At 33.6% G+C, this 18,620-nt stretch overlaps 7 protein-coding genes across 7 annotated transcripts; 6 read left to right on the top strand and 1 right to left on the bottom strand.

The window, feature by feature from the left end:
- The first annotated feature begins 260 nt into the window (after positions 1-260).
- Positions 261-1,631, top strand: LOC110227724. The gene has a single exon (XM_021023105.1). It carries the CDS (start codon positions 380-382, stop codon positions 1,595-1,597), a length of 1,218 nt encoding a protein of 405 aa, XP_020878764.1. The 5' UTR covers positions 261-379; the 3' UTR covers positions 1,598-1,631.
- Positions 1,632-1,684: 53 nt separating this feature from the next.
- On the bottom strand, positions 1,685-3,146 carry LOC9309784 (gibberellin-regulated protein 4). Its single transcript, XM_021023106.1, has 4 exons — positions 2,873-3,146; positions 2,625-2,663; positions 2,501-2,534; positions 1,685-2,053 (listed from the first exon to the last, which is right to left on the bottom strand). Exons 1-4 carry the CDS (start codon positions 2,936-2,938, stop codon positions 1,872-1,874), a joined length of 321 nt encoding a protein of 106 aa, XP_020878765.1. The 5' UTR covers positions 2,939-3,146; the 3' UTR covers positions 1,685-1,871.
- Positions 3,147-6,470: 3,324 nt separating this feature from the next.
- On the top strand, positions 6,471-7,838 carry LOC9309783 (50S ribosomal protein L27). The gene is made up of 4 exons (XM_021023690.1): positions 6,471-6,606; positions 6,916-7,023; positions 7,154-7,278; positions 7,382-7,838. The coding sequence occupies exons 2-4, from the start codon at positions 6,927-6,929 to the stop codon at positions 7,622-7,624; spliced, it is 465 nt and encodes a 154-aa protein (XP_020879349.1). The 5' UTR covers positions 6,471-6,606; positions 6,916-6,926; the 3' UTR covers positions 7,625-7,838.
- Positions 7,839-11,072: 3,234 nt separating this feature from the next.
- On the top strand, positions 11,073-12,634 carry LOC9309782 (zinc-finger homeodomain protein 8). The gene has a single exon (XM_021021151.1). The coding sequence runs from the start codon at positions 11,520-11,522 to the stop codon at positions 12,339-12,341; it is 822 nt and encodes a 273-aa protein (XP_020876810.1). The 5' UTR covers positions 11,073-11,519; the 3' UTR covers positions 12,342-12,634.
- A 538-nt stretch (positions 12,635-13,172) lies between these two features.
- Positions 13,173-14,608, top strand: LOC9309781 (40S ribosomal protein S9-1). The gene is made up of 3 exons (XM_002873667.2): positions 13,173-13,290; positions 13,565-13,946; positions 14,248-14,608. Exons 1-3 carry the CDS (start codon positions 13,263-13,265, stop codon positions 14,432-14,434), a joined length of 597 nt encoding a protein of 198 aa, XP_002873713.1. The 5' UTR covers positions 13,173-13,262; the 3' UTR covers positions 14,435-14,608.
- Positions 14,609-15,988: 1,380 nt separating this feature from the next.
- On the top strand, positions 15,989-16,580 carry LOC110227300. Its single transcript, XM_021021150.1, has 2 exons — positions 15,989-16,155; positions 16,245-16,580. The coding sequence occupies exons 1-2, from the start codon at positions 16,015-16,017 to the stop codon at positions 16,524-16,526; spliced, it is 423 nt and encodes a 140-aa protein (XP_020876809.1). The 5' UTR covers positions 15,989-16,014; the 3' UTR covers positions 16,527-16,580.
- LOC110227299 (replication protein A 70 kDa DNA-binding subunit B-like) lies at positions 16,460-18,368 on the top strand. The gene is made up of 7 exons (XM_021021149.1): positions 16,460-16,509; positions 16,598-16,694; positions 16,778-16,902; positions 16,996-17,213; positions 17,295-17,467; positions 17,545-17,848; positions 17,942-18,368. The coding sequence occupies exons 2-7, from the start codon at positions 16,630-16,632 to the stop codon at positions 18,254-18,256; spliced, it is 1,200 nt and encodes a 399-aa protein (XP_020876808.1). The 5' UTR covers positions 16,460-16,509; positions 16,598-16,629; the 3' UTR covers positions 18,257-18,368.
- The last annotated feature ends 252 nt before the right edge of the window (positions 18,369-18,620 follow it).

Genomic DNA, 18,620 nt, shown 5'->3' with positions numbered 1-18,620 from the left:
AATGCACCGATTGTAAAATATCATTTTCGTAATTTATTTCCTTCTACCCAAAGCCCAAGTCTTGTCACATGAAAGAAGATTGCGGCAAAAAGCAATCGCGTAGACTAGAAGTCTAGAACACGTGATTTTGTCCAAAGCTTGGAAAAATAATGGGCTTTTTAATATTGGGCCGAGAGACCCAACATCACTCTTTTCTACGTATGCATACCTTTTGCAGGAATTTTTTAAATTGCATTATTTAGTTTGCCTTAACCTTTATAGTATTACTATATTGAAAAAACGGATTCTCTCTCTGGCGACTGAAAAAGCGATTTGTCTTGCTTTCGATGAGTCCGAGGGAGATTCAATTGCTTCAAATATTTTGCCTGTGAATTCAGTGATGATGATAATTTTTGGAGTTTCTTTTACTCTTCTCTCTTTGTTCCTTGTCTCAATCCACCGTAACCGTTCTTTATCTCAAGTATGTCTTCTCGTCGCGACGGTTATGGTTCTTACTCATTTTCTGATTCTCAATGGCTCATCAAAATCTGGCGAATTTTCGCTTGTAATTGCTGATGGTGATTCAGTTTGGGGATTGGTGAGCGGAACAATAATTTGGCTTTTCAGTTGCTCTCTCTTTCAATTTGAAACTTTTTCATCCGCTGGTAATGGTTCGTTTTCCTTTGCCCGCGATGTCTTTGGCGACGCCTCTCTTTCAACGGATCAGGCGATGATTTCTCTCAATTTCCCTAAAGGAGACTTGAATGTTCTTCCGATTGATTATGTGTGGATGATCACAATTATCGATGGTTTTCTTCCGACGGTCTCCGGCGGCTACTCTCCGTTTGATTCATTTTCAAACGGCTGTGATTTATCGGTCCAGTTTCATGATGAAATTTTGACTGCATTATTGTGGAAACAACCGCCATGGAAACCACCATGGAAATCAATGAAGCATGTGATCTCTGTGAAGAGTTTATCAACTCTCCATGATGACCGACATTCCCAATACTTTATTGGGATTGACAGTGAAGGCGAATTAGAGAGGTGTTTCATGCATACACCGGTTCATAGCAACAGTTCGAGGCAGTGTCTAAGGATATGGTGGAGAGAGATCATGTTGTCTTTGATGTTACGAGTATACCTCGGCAAATTTTTGCCTTGGATATCATTATTGATCAAGGAATATGAACGCTCAACAATCGTTAATTTCGACGCGGGCCTTTGGGGATGTCTACATGGAACGAGATTCAGAAGATGGTACTCACCATTTCAACAATTATGGGCACAAGCTATAACCAAGAAAGATGTCATCTCTTATTGTTGGAGATGTTTTAATGGGAAGCGATGTAACAGATGGATCGCAACCAATGATCGTTTTAAAGTTTATTGGAGTTTCGTCAAAAAGACGATAGCCAAACAAGATGATCATGTCGGATTAAGGAAGAAGACGAATAAGGAAGATAATAGATTTGATAATCTATTAGCGTGTAAGGCTTATGAAAGAAAGCGGCGTTTAATTCACTTGTTCGATTGTATTTTCTTCTTAAACGTTAATCATTTCTTGATTATATGTGTATGTCTAAGAAATAACTATGTATCTCTATTTCAATTTTAATAAAGTAAAGTAAGATGTTAAAAAAAAAAAAAAACCTTTATAGTATTACTATTTTCGAACCGGGAAAATATCTTTAGAAACACCAAGTATTCATGAAAAAATCATTCATAGGCCACTCTCATTTTTTTAGGATTTAGAACAAAAGGAGTGACATAACATTACAACATTCCGAATAAAGTAGATTAAAACATTAAGGAAAAACATTCATCAAAGGAGATTTAGTTATAGTTGACATTTTTATTAAAAAAAAAGAGGAACGATAAGTGAGATTATTTCAAGGGCATTTTGGTCCACCCTCTTGAGTTTTCCAGTTGTTGTAGCAAGAGCAAACTTGTTTGTTCCCATAGTAACCCGGAGGCACACAGAGACACTTTCTGCAGCATTTGTTGCAGAACGTAATGCAAGCCTTGTGGTACTGTGTCTTTTTACACCTCCTATCGCATTCCGATGGGCATTCTGGTCATTTCATATACAAACAAGTTCAAAATACTAGTCAAAAGTTTTTGTTTTTTCACTTATAAAAACAACTAAATCTAGTGGAAAGTCATGACATTTTTTACTGTTTTTGTGGGTCTCAAGACAGTGGGTTGCTTTGACTCTATGACCATATTAAGGGGCAATTTCGTCAATATCTAAAATATTTTGAGTCTATGGATCTGACCAAACAGTCCACTTAACACTTCACTTTCAACTTAATTTATGCAACTGAAATGCTTAATTTTTTTTTGTTTATAACAAAATAAAAGGTTGGCAACAGAAAATAAAAAATAATAAAAGATTTATTTACTCAATTAGTTACGTAAACTTTCTTCAGTTAATCCATCGATTTGTTTTTTTTTTTTTTTCATCGAATGTAAATTTAAAATAGTTTTGTTTTAGAATAGTTGTGAAGAAAACACTTACGGTAACGTTTCAGGCTTCCTGTTCCATAACGTTTCTGAAAATTAACCAAAAAAAAAGTAAATACCTTTCGTATAAAATATAGTTTAAAAGGTATTTATTAGTCGATTTCAACAATAAAACTTACCTGGCTCCAATTCACATTAGATCCACTTGAGGCCATAACCTAAAAAAACCAAACAAAAAAAAAAGAGGAGAAACAAGTACAATTAATTTCATTAAAAAGATAAATCAAATACATATTCAAACAAAATTACAGTAATAGAAGTTAGAGAACCTACATTTATCTCATATCTTTCGTTAAGAAGTAAAAAAAAATCAAATATATTCAATATTTTCAAACATTGAAAGAAGAAAAATAAATAGAGATGTTACAATGGTTTGAAGCATGAAGAGGACAATGAGGGCCAGGAGGAAGATAGCTCCACATGACTTAGCCATTTTCTGTTTAGGATATTGTTATCCAAAGAACCAAACACTCCTCTCAATCTCCTCAAACTAGTTTTGGTATCTTTTTTTGTTTGAGGTATGAAAAGAAGTGTGCTGAGAGAGGAGTTTTGGTTGAGGACCCTAGGATGTTGCATATAAGCTATATATACACATAGTTGGTTGCTCGTATCAATTATTCCCTGTGGCAACACATATTGTTATTACCGTATCCCTCCAATTATATTCTACCACGTATGCCTCCAATGTTAGTCCTCACTTTATTACTTGCTGCTATTGGTAAAGTGTGGTGGGATGGTTTTCACATGGTTTAAGAAAGCTTATAGTAGTAATTACATAAAATATTATGAACTTTTTTAATAACTCAATTTCTGCTTATAAGAACTTTAAATATTCTACATTGTATGTTTTGTTTGATATATATAGCTTATAAGTTTACAATCTTACTGATTAGTAGCTTAGTATATTTTTTCCAACATCATTATATTACGTAGATGTGTTAAAGTTAAACAGACCAATCGAAAGAACATTGTTTTAAGTAGCTTAGTACGTTTACTCATACTGAAGCGTTTTCGTAAATGGTTTTTTTTTTCTGTAATTATATATATATATATATATATATATATATCTACATTTTATTTTATTGAAGAAAACCAAACAAAATCTGTATTTGCATCTAGCTATGATTTTATAGAAGAAAATTGAAAAAGGGTTGATTTTGTGGCTTTAAATTGGGTGCTTGCTTGGTGGGATATTATATCGTAGAGTCTTTTTTTTTTTTTTTAACCACAAATACATTATCAGAGTTTATAAAAGATATGTGACATTGTAGTTTAATAAGATTAAAAAAAGGACGGTGCATTGAAGAAGGAGATGGGAGTTAGATCTGACCAAACGGTCCCAACTGTAAATTGTAATCACAATCTTACTATACTACACTACTATTAATTAATTAATACCATTACTTGTTGACGGATCATGATTCTTAATAATAAAATTTCAGAATATAGTCAAGATAATTTCTTTAGGTAGTCAATATAATTCATTAGTCTAAGTCTTCTGATGTTTTTTCCAGAGAAGAACCAGATCTAGATCCACTGGTATAATCAGCGTTTTTAATTTGATTGCTTTGCAGATTTCAATCATCAAATTTGTTTTTTTGTGAATCAAGAATCAATTCTATAGATGAACGAACTCGTAGCAAAATGAAATAGTAGCTAAAAAATGAGTACTGTTTTAGAGAATTATGATCTAGGATGGAACCTTAAAACACAGGTAAACGATCCAGTACCACTAGACATATCAAGTTGGGGAATGAAAGAAAAATCACGATTAATGAAAGAATAAGCAACTTGAAACACACATTAGCAACAAACTAAACTTATATATATGCGCACACATGCATAAATGCGCATTCACACATCGCAACTTGAATATCAGATCATATAAAGTTGTACAAAAAAACTAAAAAAAAGTTTGAAAAAGAAGAAAGAGAAGGCATGTGCAGTTTTAGCCAGTTCCACATGCTCATCCAATTATTGTTTTGGAGTCGATCTGCTCGGAGAAAAGGAGGGAACATTGGGATATTTTTTCGGTTTTAATAAGAAATGTTATCTTTTCTAATAACGAACAAAGTCATTTTTACCCAAAATATATTTAATGAGATGTAGCCAAAAGAAAAAAGAAAAGTAAATGAGAAAATGTGTTATTTTATGGTAATGTATATAGGATATACACAAAATTACAAATGTATAAAAGATAAGAGAACTTGTAAGAAATGATAATGAGTAAGCTTAACTTCAAGGTGAAGATAGTATTAGGCATGGGCAAAATATTCGTTTGATCCGCTTCGATTCGGTATTCGATTTGATTTGATTCGAAAAATCCGAATATCCGTAAAATTTTGGAGCAAATCAAATAGAAAAATATAATATTCGTTAAAACCGAAGCAAATACCAAATACTGTTTTTTTTAAAGTTGGATATCCGATTCGATCTGTATTTTTCTATATATATTAGTATATATATATATATATATATATACATATCATAGTATAGTTTGTGTATTTGTATATTTTGGGCATGTGTTTTTTTAATTTTTTGGGCTTGTGTTTTTTTTTTTTTTTATCTTTTGGGCTTGTGATTTTTTTTTGTGAGCTTATGGATTTGTGTTTGGGATTTATTTAAAAAATGAAAAATCAGCATCCCTTAAATATTAAATAAATAATAAGAAATGGACTGTGCACGATTCAGTTTCTCAAATTTTAGCATTTTCTTCCTAGATTTACACAGAATTATGTTTTGATTAGTGGAATTTTAAACTATCGGGTTTTGGTTTTTGGAATTAGTTTGATGGCATGTTCTTGATCGGTGATATCAACAATGGTTACGTTTGTTTTTTTGGAACTTATTTTGAAAACATGTCAAACAAGAACTTTGAATATATGATATTTTGTTATTTTATATAGTCTACGGTTTTTTTTAATATTTAGATTTACCGAAGCGGATATCCGCAAATATCATAAAAAAATCCGGATATTCGAATTTCCGGATATCCGGAAATTTCCGAATCGAAGCAAATCACAAAATCAAGTATTTGGTTGAAACAAGTCGAATATCAAATATCACAAAAATTTCGGATATTCGATTCGTGCCCAGGCATAAATAGTATGTAAGAGTATTAGTGTATAATCTAGTTTCGGTTTTAATTATCTTCAGATTGTTTAGATTCGTTTTTATATAAACAATAAAAATCGAGCGGAGGATTATGTCTCGTTTTAAGTTAATTTAGGTTTGAATGTGCTAAACCAGGCTAGACATAACTACTAATGTAGAAGACATTTGTAGCTACTGATTCCCCTAATCTTTTTGAACTATAGTACTAATTTATAGGAATCTTGAAGTTTGATTAATAAAATAATTGGTGTGACACAAAATTTATTACAAGGGGTTAATATAAGAAACTAGTAGGGTCGGGGTACGGCACGGCAAAGCACGGACCGTAGGACCATTGAAATACAATAAAAAGATTTCAAAGCATGTGATGGATCACATGGATATTGATTATTACTGTCTAACAAAAAAAACTTATAGATTGACGAAAAAAAAAAAAAAACTTATAGATCATGTCAAGTTGTTCTTCAAACACATGCATATAAAATTATTAATCTAGATTAAGAAAAATATAACATTTTCTTATTAATGCTACAAGAAATCAAAGATAGTGACCATCCATCATTCATGATGTCAACTTGTTCACACATACACAAACCTAAGTTATATACAAAACATTTGAGATATTTTTGATACTTTGGCTAGATTTGGTTTCTTTTCCAAAAACCAAAATTTCAACGGATCCCTTATGTTTTTTTTCGTTGTGTCAAAATTTTTGGAAAACCAAACAAATCGAACTTATGCAAGTGTAAAATCACAAAATACTATGCAAATTCGTAATTATTTTTCATTTTTGACACAAATGAAAATGTAGGGGTCATTATGTAAACAAATGGAAACATCAGAACCCTCTTGGCGTGTATAGTTGACACTATGACAAATAGGGTTTTTGAGTTAGGGCCCTTTCCATCCTAATCGCGCTTCCGTCGCCGTCGTCATCTCCGGTCACGCTTGTCATCGTTCGCTATCTACCGGAATTGAAAATTTCCGGTAAGTTTCTTCCTTTATTAGCATATCCGTCGAGAGTTTCGATTCCATCCTGGTCGGAAAATCTCGGATTTGATCGCGAATTCAGAAAATTAGGGTTTCGGTCGGATTTTAATTATGAAATTCGAACGTTGACGAAATTTAGTGTAATCGAATCTGAAATGTGATAGGTTTTGAGGTCAATAGGTTATATGTTTGTGACATTGGTGTAGTTTCGAATGTGGAAGAAAATAACTCCATTTGCTTAAGAAATTATTTGATGAAATGGTTTTGCAATGTATTGATGTTTGAGGTGCTTTTTGTTTCTTGCAGATTCCTGAAAAATGAATTTCTTAAACTCAGCAGCATCCATTTGCAGAAGAGTTAGTTTGAGGGAACTGATCACTGAGGTTCCTGCTTATAGTGGCAGTAGCATTTCCGGTATATACCCTATTAATCTGTTTTCTTAAGGCTGCTTTAGCGGTTTTTCGGAATCTCGGTCTGTGTGTTTGATAATCTTTTGGGATTAACTCCTTTGTGGTGTTGTTGTTTCTGTTTTGGGATGTTAAAGATGGTTCTTCAAGTGGGTTGAGTTTGGTTTTGAAGCGTTGGGCTACTAAGAAAACCGCTGGTTCTACAAAGAACGGTCGTGACTCTAATCCCAAGTTTCTCGGTGTTAAGAAATTCGGAGGAGAGGTAAGAAAATAACAACGAGGTAGATAAGATTTGGATAATCAAATCAATCTTGGTCCGTCTGTGTGGAGAAAAATAATGTTTTTTTGTGTGTGTGATTTCTCAGAGTGTGATACCTGGAAACATCATAGTTCGTCAACGCGGAACTCGGTTTCATCCTGGAGACTATGTCGGGATCGGTAAGGACCATACTCTGTTTGCCTTGAAGGAAGGACGCGTCAGGTTCGAGAAAAGCAAGATAACAGGACGCAAATGGATTCATGTTGATCCAACAGGTGGTCATGTTCTTCACCCTATCTACAGAAAAGCTGCAGCTGCAAAATCGACTAAGTTGAAGACAGCTTCGTAGTCGTGAAAACACATTGATTCAACCATCTAAACGTGTCTTCGTTTCTTTTCATATGATCTCTCGAGTATAAGATGATGGTATCTTAGAACAGCAACACTCAGTTCAACAACATCTGCTGTTTTGTTTCCCTAATCTCTGTCTGGATTTTGATGATGGGCTTGTTTGGATTCAACAAATCAAGTTTTTTTTTTTTCGGAAATAGATGTTAAATCAATTCTGAAATTCTCTCATACGCAAAACAGACAACTTGTCTAAGACAACATTATCGTAGTTAATGATAATCTTATCGTTTTGATGACAAACAAATTACAATCCTCACTCAATTTTGTTGTTGTTGTTGTTGTTGTTGAATGAATCACCAATTGATAATGATTCCATCTGTTTTCTCGGCCCGTTATAAACCCATCGAATAATAGGCCAACGTTTTAAGCCTCAGGCTTTGGCCCGTTAACGCGGCTAGATACGTTAATTGAATCAGATCGGGTTCAAATCAGCTTTGTTTTTGGCATAATGTGAATTCAAGAGCCAACTTGTTTTAGTCATTAAAACAGTTACCTCAAATTCTTCTCAAGTTGCCACGCACATCAATTTTTAGTTTTTGAATAATTTTTTCTTGTCTTTTACACATTCAATATAATATTCCAAAACAATACAATTAAACTAAAATCATTTCGTTTGTCACAAAAAAAGAGAGAAGAATATGTCATTTTTTCACAAATCTTAAGAATAGTCCAAATTAATGCATACTAACCACCCATACGATACATTCGTCGTATATGATACATCCTTCAATTGCATTTGCACAGATACATATAGTAAGGTATGTGTGTTATGAGTTATGTGTATATAAAACATATACAGGCATAACATATAATCATATCGTGATTATAGTTAAAAAAAAATCACAGATAGATCAGATAATTGCGTCAGTAAATATATCCTGAAAAAAGTACTACTCCCTCTGTTCCTTAAAGTTTGATGTTGTAGTGCTTTGAGTTTGTTCCATAAAGATTGATTTTCTAGATTTTTATTTTATTTTTAATTAATTAATTTTAATAAATCATAGATTCAAGACGTAATGATTAACTGTTTCAAATTACTATTGGTTCATAATTTATTAAAAAATATTTAACAAAAATAAATAATTAAACAATGATTGTTTCTTACAAAATGTAAAATTTCTAGAAAATCAATATTTTAGGAACAGAGGGAATACTAATTAATATTATCCTTGTTATGTGCATAAAGCGTATTTAATGTCGGTTTGCCTTGTTCTTCCTAACTAAAGAGTAAGGAGCCTTATAACTATTTTTAAAACAATAATATAGATATGTATATTATTTGTGGTCTACGAAATCTACATATAGTCGTAGTGAGGTAATAATTAAGACCAATCAACGATCAAGTTATATCCAAATGCTTGAACTGTTGATACGGTGGTTCCCTATTTTGGTTATGGTAAGTCGTGCAAGTCGTAAAATACCGACATTAATTAAGTATAAAGTTCAAAGTATTTGAAAAGAAGAGTCTTCGCTAACAAACGAACATGGTTCGATTAGGCAGCGCCATGTTGCATGATATGGACGCGTGTTAGCTGTTTGGTGTTTAGACAACTTCATTAGTCAAAGTTTACGATTACGCTACTATCAATTCTTTATCAGAGTTTTTGTTAAGAATTATTAGTACTTATTCATTTACTAGTAATTGATCCGCAATACGAACTTAGGATTGTCCTAGGCTTCTCTGATGAAAGAGGACTTTTAGACAGCATTAAAGAAGTTTGGAGTAAACGGCATCGTTCTTCACCACTGCTCGTGTCAGCTTTTTTTTCTTTTCGTTGTGGTCTCCTTTTCTTAAGGCCACTTTAACCGTCAACATGAATAACCAATAAACATTTTTGAGTTAATTAATGGAGTAGTTGAGAAGTACATAAATTAAGCAAGTCATATTTCTTTTGTAGTGTTAGTAGAGTAGCTTTTAAGGTTGTAATTTGCTATTTGGATAGTTTTTTCGACATAAGATTGAAGACAAATCATGTTGCTATAAACTTATTATAACTAGGGAAGGTCGAGATTTTAACTTATTATAAACTTCTATATATACATTTTTGGATGACTTTTAGCAAATAAATCCTGGAGTTGGAATGTATTTACGGATGAATGCCATTGGCATTAATTATTTAAATTTGAAAAATATTAATTAAAGATATTACCAACACGATTTCGAGAATCATAAATTCATATTTTCCTTAATTTTCTGAATCATTAATGTGATAATCTTTAGGAAATATTTTTCTGTAAAAAAAAAAATCCACATTAATGAAGGCATTAAAATCGACACTAACAATTAAATTATTTAGATATTCAATTATTTTAAGATTCTTATATCTTATTTGATATTTTTTTTTAATATCTCATTCTTTAATTACTGCGTTTAGAATTTATTGGTTGTTACCTATTTTTTGGTGAAATTTATTGGTTGTTACTTAATAAGTAATTATGGTGCGGTTATTTTAGTTAATATCTAATTTAAAGGATTTGTTTTCTTTTATTATTAATAAACGAATAACATGTATAGAAATAAAAGATTTTTCTTGCGACTCTATAATAAAAATATTAAACTCTTATTTTCTACATTTCTTACACATAATATCCTCTTATTCAATAACAAAAAATATATATTGCATATTTTTAAAAATATTTATAATATTTAAATTATATAAAAAGTTTGTAATATTAATATTATTTCAACTCTATACAAATTTAATATATACCTTATGGGAACCATTTAAAAGAAATTTTTAAATTGACTTGAATTATATAGCTTTTAAATAAAAGTATTATTAAAAAGAAAAATAACTAAATGATGTTTAATTTCACGGGACGGGTAATATGATGGGACGGGTTTGGGTTGATATTTATAAAAGATAGTATACCACGGGTGAAATCCTAAAATTAACAATCAAAATAATCTATCAAACAAATTACATTTTGATTTTTTTTAAGAAAATAACTAAATGATGTTTAATTTCACGGGACGGGTAATATGATGGGACGGGTTTGGGTTGATATTTATAAAAGATAGTATACCACGGGTGAAATCCTAAAATTAACAATCAAAATAATCTATCAAACAAATTACATTTTGATTTTTTTAAGAAAATATAGCCCCGCGGTGTACCGCGGGTTAAAATCTAGTTATTATAACAAGGGAATTTGTCTTCAGCTTAAATAGCGAACAACGATAGTAATTGAAAGGTAACCAAAAAAAATTAATACTGATAAAAATTTGAGTATATTATTAAAGTTGTCAACGTCATGGAGATACAAATTTAGCAAAAAGAAAAAGACATGACTCACATTAGATGCTGTTCTATGAACTCTATTTATTAGCCTATATTTATTACACTTATCTTTTTTATTAACCCTAGGGTGGGGTCAACAAACCATGGTTAAAAAAAAATGTTCAAGCAGAAAAAATGAAACCCCATAATGATTATGAATCTCAACCACACAAGTTGGATTTCTCATTATCAACAGTCTTCAACTTCTCATCTCTTTCTTCCTCCATGAGAGACTTGAGTAATAATAATACACATATTTTAAAATTTCTCCTTCTCTAATCTTATATCTGTCCCAAATACATAAACCTATAACCCCCAAATTTCCCAAAGATTTAATTCGACTTTACAATTAAAAAAAACAGTTTTGTTTAGTGCAATCTTTACCTTATCTTCCTTCACTTCTCATCTATTCTTCTTCTTCCTCCATCTCTAGAAAATCATAATACTTTTTGTTTCTTAAATCTTATTTGTATTCCAATAACCAAAACCCATCTCAAACATTTCAAGTTTACAAAACATTTGTTTTTGAAACCCTAAATGTTTTGAGTTGTCATGGATGTAAATGTAATGGCTACTACAACTACTATAGTATCCGACCTGGATTCACGACAGCCCGAAACCGAAGCTCCGACCCGGATCCAGCCCGCGAAGCCTATTTCTTTCTCCAACGGCAAACGCTGCCACCACCATCATCTTGCGTCTGAAGCGGTTGCGGTTGCGACTTATAAAGAATGTCTAAAGAATCACGCCGCGGGAATTGGTGGTCACGCTTTAGATGGATGCGGCGAGTTTATGCCGTCTCCGTTGTTTAACACCAACGAACCTACGTCACTAACGTGCGCCGCCTGCGGTTGCCACCGTAACTTCCACCGCCGTGAAGAAGATCCATCTTCTCTTTCTGCCGTCGTCCCGGCGATCGAATTTCGTCCTCACAACCGTCACCAGCTTCCTCCGCCTCCTCCTCCTCATGCGGTGGGGATTCGTAGTCCAGACAATGATGATTCACCTTCTCCGCCGCCGATCTCGTCTTCTTACATGCTTCTTGCACTCTCCGGAGGAGGGGGAGGAGCTAACACCGCGGTTCCGATGTCTAGGAAACGTTTTAGGACGAAGTTTAGTCAGTATCAGAAGGAAAAGATGTTTGAGTTCTCGGAGAGAGTTGGGTGGAGGATGCCGAAAGCTGATGACGTGGATGTTAAGGAGTTTTGTCGGGAGATTGGAGTTGATAAAAGCGTTTTCAAAGTGTGGATGCACAACAACAAGATTTCAGGACGCGGCGGAGCTAGAAGAGCTAACACCGGAGGTGTAGGAGGTGGAGGAGGAGATAGTCGTGAGAGTGTTGTTCCGACGAATGGGTCGTTTTCTTCGACGTGACGAAAAGAACGGAAAACGTTGGAAAAGCGTCGTCGTTTAGAGGCTAATTCTTTCTTTTTTTTTTCTGGTTTTCCTTTGTGTTTTTAATATTTTTTATTTTAGTCAACGGGTCAAATCTTTTTCTGTTCCACTTTGATAAGTGTTTTGTCTTGTTATGTTTTGTTAGTAGTTTATCTTTTGTTAGAGAGGTAATTTGAGATGTAGCTTTCGAACAAATGCGAGAGAGATAAAAAGAGTAACCTCCTAAAATTGAATAACAGAGTGAATTAATCCAATTGTTTAATAAATTTCTATATCACCTGGTTTTTATTTTTACTTTTAAAATAGAAAAGTAAAAGAATGAGGTGAACTTGTTGAAATAATGTGACATGAGTTTTGTTTTTTCTGTCTATTTTCGATGTAGTTAACTCCTGTGTATCAGATTAGATGGTAAGATACAATTATCGAATATGATTAAGAGTTGGTAAGATTAGGCACTACGTTAGGTTAATATGATTGGATACACCACTAACTTGTAAAATATTCTTGCTGTTCTATTAAGGCAAGACTGGTAAAACATCTCAAAATCCTTGCAATTATTATATTTTATGATATAGATTTAAATGTCAGAATATATGTAAAATGACATTATTCGGTGCATAAAATAAAAAGGTACCACACTATTCGCAAAAGAGAAAAGAATTCGTAAATTTGGTGACAAAGAATAAAAGTTCTGAGCCCAAGCCCAAGCCCGAAAAACATGTCGACAACATAAAAAAGGCCAACATATAAAGCCTTAATTCATAAAGGCCCAATAAAGAAAGTGAGAGTGTAGCGTTAGGGTTTTAAGAAATCCTATAAATCAGCTCATTCGTCTCCTTCGTTCCTCTCTGCGTGCCCTAGTTTTTCAGATCGCCGATTTTGCAGTAAGGAGACGAAGATATGGTGCACGTTTGCTACTACCGCAACTGTAAGCTTCTCCTCTCCTTCGTCGTTTAGATCATTGCCCATTTCGGATTCGATCCACATAGTGATTTCTCTTCGAAATGACTGATAGATTAGGGATTATCTGAGGTTTTTGATTTTCTCTATGTATGTAGTCATCTAGAATATGATAAACAATGGTTTCTGAATCTGGGTTTTTGTAAAGTCTGGATTTTTAGCTTCTCTAATGAATCATACCTTAAGATCTCTACCTTGTTGCTGATAATTTTGTTTGAATGTATGTTTTTGTTGTTGAATAGATGGAAAGACCTTCAAGGGACCACGTCGTCCTTATGAGAAGGAGCGTCTTGACTCTGAATTGAAGCTTGTTGGTGAGTATGGTCTGCGTAACAAGCGTGAGCTCTGGAGAGTGCAGTATTCTCTTAGCCGTATCCGTAATGCTGCTAGGGATCTTTTGACTCTTGATGAGAAGAGTCCAAAAAGGATCTTTGAGGGTGAGGCTCTTCTCCGTAGGATGAACCGTTACGGGCTTCTTGATGAGAGTCAGAACAAGCTCGATTACGTCTTGGCTTTGACTGTTGAGAACTTTCTTGAACGTCGTCTTCAGACTATTGTGTTCAAGTCTGGTATGGCTAAGTCTATCCATCACTCTCGTGTCCTCATCAGGCAGAGGCATATCAGGTAGTGCATCTCTGTGATTCATTTGTGCATGAGTATGAGTTTTATCTTTATGATATCAAATGGATGGATCCGAATTGAAACTAACATTTTTTCTATTTTCATTTGAATGATTTCACCCTTTGTGTTACACATCTTCAAACACTGTATTTGTTCTCACACTTGTCATTTGAATGATTTCACCCTTTCTTGTATTGACACCTTATGTATCTCGTTAGTGGCTCAATGTTGAAACCCCTGAAGAATGTTTTGATCTGGCTCTAAATATTGGTTACTTATCTTTGTTTGGGTGGTGTTGCTGTAGGGTTGGAAAGCAATTGGTGAACATTCCATCATTCATGGTGAGACTTGATTCACAGAAGCACATCGACTTTGCTCTGACCAGTCCCTTCGGTGGTGGCCGTCCAGGAAGAGTGAAGAGAAGGAACGAGAAGTCTGCCTCCAAGAAAGCCTCTGGTGGTGGTGATGCAGACGGTGATGACGAGGAGTAAATCTAAAGCCCCACCGTTTTAGCTATGAAGCAATCTGCTTTTTGATATTTTGTAGTATGCAACTGTGTTGTTCGTTTTCAGAGGATTGTTTTATGGTTTCTTTCTTTTACTCTCGAGATTGCTGAACCTTTGGGTTATCTATTTCTCATATTTTTCTTTTCAAGTTTTGGCTTATTCCTCTAGCTAATTAAGCTAAATATACTGAGCCATAAAATTTGATTATCGTAAATTGTTAATTATGGCACTTGAAATATTCACAGTTTAGTCTAATACCTATTTGTTAGGCCCAAACTGAATTCTTCGGCCTATCAACTTTGCAGTGTTTGGCCTTTCTCTCTTAAAATTTTAGTGATATCAGAATATCACCGTACGCGATTATACAAATACACTCACTGCCATTTGTTTCCCAACAGTCAATAATCTCGTAAGTCCTAACACACGTGTTACATGCGAACCACGTGGAAACCATAGTCCATAGTAAGACTATTTTATACCATTATGGAGTATATTTTGTTTATAAAAGATTCAAGCAATTCGTTTTCAAAAAAAAAAAAAAAAAAGATTCAAGCAACGGTCGGCTATTCCGACACGTAAATGAAAACAGTAGTGTCATTTTATCATTATTCATTAATCCCTCGATGAGAGACAAGCAAATCAATCCCATTTTCACACGTATTTAAACTTTGAAATCGCCTCTTTTATGATAATGTTTTTGGCGTCTACATTTTATGATTGATTATGAAAATCTACCGATAGAGATGTGGTGTATCATGTATGAGTGTATCTTGTCATTTTTACATTTTAGTATTACCAATCATTCGACCATCATAATTCCGTTATTATTACAATAAAACATTTGTAGTTAAATAGTTACATCTCCACGAAAAAATTGAAAGAATTAGTATAAATATCCCCTTATTATTAAAAGGGAAGTACAAATTGAAAAATGGTCAAATTTAGCCTCAATTTCAATTTCAATTTTGGATTTTGTTCTTTGTTAATCAAAATCGACAAGGGCATTTTGGTCATAAAGTTTCATTAAACTTTAAGAGATCCGCGTGTTAATACTCGGGTGGGTTAGGAGTAATTAACTCTTAATCACATAGTCAAGTTCTTAATCGGGTTTAGCATCCACATAAGTCAATCTAAGCCGTTCAAATTATTTTGTAAATTTAGTTCATTTTTGGTATCTAAATATGAGCATATTCGATCATAATAACTGCAAATTCAATGTAATTATCTCTCATAATAACTACAAATTCGATCATATATTGCCTAATCCCAAAAAAATCGTAATTACTATCTCTCATAAATATAATCCTAACCATAACCAACTCTACAATATTCATCATTTATCTAAATATAGCCAATCATTCAATTCTATTCCAAATTCGAATATATTTTGTTAATAGTATCTTTGATTTTATGCTTTGTCTCCAAGATATTCTCCTAGATTTTAAAATTATTGGAGCCAAAAACCCTAGCATCCTAGAATGCTATAAATATCAACGTCATTCTCATTTCCAATCCATCACTCAAATTCCTCTAACCTTAGCATCCTTCTTATTTAGATATCACAAATGGCTCAAGCAATTGCTTACCTCGATGACATCAAACCATACAAAACCACTTGGAGAGTTCAGGTCCGTGTCCTTCATACCTGGAAGACATTTACCACAAAGTTTGGTGAGACTTTCGACATGGTTCTGTCTGATGTCAAAGTAAGAATTCTTTGACATGTCTATATTAGTTCAATATATTAAAATAAGTTGTCTAATGATATACTAATATATTTCTATTTCTATGGTAGGGCAAGAAGATCCATGCGTCTGTGAAGAGAGAGCATCTCAACCGTTTTGAGAAGCTCATGGTTCCAGGAGAGTGGAAGGCTATTGAAAACTTTGGATTGACTTATTCAACTGGTCAGTTCAAAGCAACTGATCATCGTTACAAAATGGGCTTCATGGCGCAAACAAGAGTTGTGAGGATGGATCCATTGCCTGATTCTTATTACCTGTCATTGACTCCTTTCAATGATGTTTTAACTGCTGGTCTCAACCAGAACTACTTGATTGGTACATTTTCATATTAGCTATATTTTCATTTTTATCTAATCCTTTATGCAATATATATTGACGTTTTGATATTCTCTTTTGGTTCAAGATGTTGTCGGTCAAATCGTGAATGTTGGTGAAATGGAGACTATCGACGTGCAAAATAAACCTACTAAAAAGATTGATTTTGAACTGAGGGATCATACGTAAGTTTCATTCATTAGTTCTGTCGGCATTAAAATTAAATATGTCTTATTTTTGAATCTAATATTGCTATTACAATATTTAGGGATGAAAGGCTACCCTGTACTCTATGGGGTTCATTTGCAGAACAAGTTTTCTCTGCCTGTGAAGCTTCTGCTGGTGAGATGGTCATATGTTTGGTGAGATATGCTAAGATCAAGACTTACAAAGGTATTTTGTTTTGGTATTAATATCATACTTATAGTTTTTTTAAATCTTTTAAAAATTGAGCTGCTGACACTTTCTTTATGTTTTGCTTTCTAGATGTAAGGAGTATCTCCAATGCTTTCAATACATCTCAGATCTTGATCAATCCAGACATCCCTGAGATTGTTGCCTTCAAAGAAAGTTTACCAAAAGATGGGCTTGCTCTTACTCTTCTTGAGTCTAAACCAAAGCAGGAAATGATCGAGCTGACTACAGGGGATTTCTATCTTCAGTTTCCTAAGAAGACCATCAAAGAAGTCGCTGAGATGTTTGATGTAATAGTTCTTTTTTTCTATTACATTCTAATTTGATTGCATAGTTTATTCTAACCAACTTTTAAATGTTCCTATTTTCAGACTGGGAGGGTTAAGGTGCTCTGTACAATATATGATATTGACAGAGATTGGTCGTGGTATTATATTGCCTGTAGGAAATGCAATAAGAAAGTGTCTAAGGTTGTCACAACTTCTCTCAAGCCACAATTCTGGTGTGACTCTTGCCGATCACCTGTGTGCAATGTGGTTGCAAGGTATGGTTCATAATCTACTGATATATTAATGATTTATTTGTTACTGAAATGTCTAATTGTAACGATGAACTCAACAGGTACAAGCTACATGTTAAAGTAATGGATTCAACTGGTGAGATGAAGCTGATGCTTTTTGATAGTATGGCTTCTGAGATTGTTGGCTGTCCAGCAAACAGTCTCCTTGATGGATCGTTCGATGAGTTTGAGGACCCAGAGAACCTACCTGATGCGATCAGACATTTGACTGGTAAGACATACCAGTATCTGGTCTATGTGGAGAATGAAAATGTGTGGAATGGACTGGATACTTATAAGGTATCCAGAGTTCTTGCTAATGATTGTGTTGGAGAGGAAGATCTACCAGATGATTCAATTGATCAGGTATGGAATATTATAAATTTTGTCTGAGGTCCTACCCCCTATGATTTGAGAAGAATTCGATATATCAATAATCCTAATCTTATTATGTTTTAGACTCAGGGGAGCCTGCTGCTTACCTACTCTGGAGAGCCTTCAGAGACTACTACTCCATCTTCTAAGAGGAGTAGTGACAGTTCTCTGTCACCAGCTGATAATTCCTCTACAACTAAGAAACTTTGTCTTGAGTCAATCAACGTTGTGAAGATAAAGCAAGAGAAGGGTGTGAAGACTAATGAAGATAAAGTCGATGGAGTCAAGCTCGAGTGTGTTGCTCTGAAGCAGCATGAAGAGAACACTGATGAAGACAAAGTCAATTTGGACAAGCTCAAGGGTTCTGATGTTAAGCAGAAGAACAAGAATATGAAGTAGTTGACATCCAACAATGTTTTTTCTTTTTAGATTTGTGTTTTCAATAAATGGTTTATGTTAGCAGTTTACACATTTGCTTCTGTTTTCTAAAATTTGGAATGTTATTTGGTTTTATTGATTTTTCTATTGGTTTTTATTACAGTTAATATCTGTTGTTTAATGTTTCTTTAAATGTTTCTTTAATCACTGGAAAACATACATCAGTGTTCTTATTATGTTGGTTTGATATTTCTCTAAAAACTTTTTCTTAATTGTATAAGTTTTTTCATTTGTTTTTTTCCCTATTGGTTCTTTAAGTTTTTAAGTTGAATTCTTCGTCTTAATTCGATATATGATTACTGTAGGGTTCCGTCGTCTCGCGGTT

This window comes from Arabidopsis lyrata (assembly GCF_000004255.2).
Source record: "Arabidopsis lyrata subsp. lyrata unplaced genomic scaffold ARALYscaffold_6, whole genome shotgun sequence".
Taxonomy (NCBI): domain Eukaryota; kingdom Viridiplantae; phylum Streptophyta; class Magnoliopsida; order Brassicales; family Brassicaceae; genus Arabidopsis; species Arabidopsis lyrata.
The sequence above is the reverse complement of the archived record's forward strand: the minus strand, read 5'-3'. Positions and strand labels throughout refer to the sequence as shown.

Bases quoted from the DNA above. Each gene is read 5' to 3' on its own strand.
- LOC9309783 (XM_021023690.1), top strand. From the start codon at position 6,927: ATGAATTTCTTAAACTCAGCAGCATCCATTTGCAGAAGAGTTAGTTTG. The intron at 7,024-7,153 runs GTATATACCCTA...GGGATGTTAAAG, and splicing joins TAGTGGCAGTAGCATTTCCG to ATGGTTCTTCAAGTGGGTTG. The intron at 7,279-7,381 runs GTAAGAAAATAA...GTGATTTCTCAG, and splicing joins TTAAGAAATTCGGAGGAGAG to AGTGTGATACCTGGAAACAT.
- LOC9309781 (XM_002873667.2), top strand. From the start codon at position 13,263: ATGGTGCACGTTTGCTACTACCGCAACT. The intron at 13,291-13,564 runs GTAAGCTTCTCC...GTTGTTGAATAG, and splicing joins CGTTTGCTACTACCGCAACT to ATGGAAAGACCTTCAAGGGA. The intron at 13,947-14,247 runs GTAGTGCATCTC...GTGTTGCTGTAG, and splicing joins ATCAGGCAGAGGCATATCAG to GGTTGGAAAGCAATTGGTGA.
- LOC110227724 (XM_021023105.1), top strand. From the start codon at position 380: ATGATGATAATTTTTGGAGTTTCTTTTACTCTTCTCTCTTTGTTCCTT.
- LOC9309782 (XM_021021151.1), top strand. From the start codon at position 11,520: ATGGATGTAAATGTAATGGCTACTACAACTACTATAGTATCCGACCTG.
- LOC110227300 (XM_021021150.1), top strand. From the start codon at position 16,015: ATGGCTCAAGCAATTGCTTACCTCGATGACATCAAACCATACAAAACC. The intron at 16,156-16,244 runs GTAAGAATTCTT...TTTCTATGGTAG, and splicing joins TGGTTCTGTCTGATGTCAAA to GGCAAGAAGATCCATGCGTC.
- LOC110227299 (XM_021021149.1), top strand. From the start codon at position 16,630: ATGGAGACTATCGACGTGCAAAATAAACCTACTAAAAAGATTGATTTT. The intron at 16,903-16,995 runs GTATTTTGTTTT...TTTGCTTTCTAG, and splicing joins TAAGATCAAGACTTACAAAG to ATGTAAGGAGTATCTCCAAT. The intron at 17,214-17,294 runs GTAATAGTTCTT...TCCTATTTTCAG, and splicing joins AAGTCGCTGAGATGTTTGAT to ACTGGGAGGGTTAAGGTGCT.
- LOC9309784 (XM_021023106.1), bottom strand. From the start codon at position 2,938: ATGGCTAAGTCATGTGGAGCTATCTTCCTCCTGGCCCTCATTGTCCTC. The intron at 2,664-2,872 runs GTAACATCTCTA...TGGTTTTTTTAG, and splicing joins TCTTCATGCTTCAAACCATT to GTTATGGCCTCAAGTGGATC. The intron at 2,054-2,500 runs GTAAGTGTTTTC...TGAAATGACCAG, and splicing joins AGGAAGCCTGAAACGTTACC to AATGCCCATCGGAATGCGAT.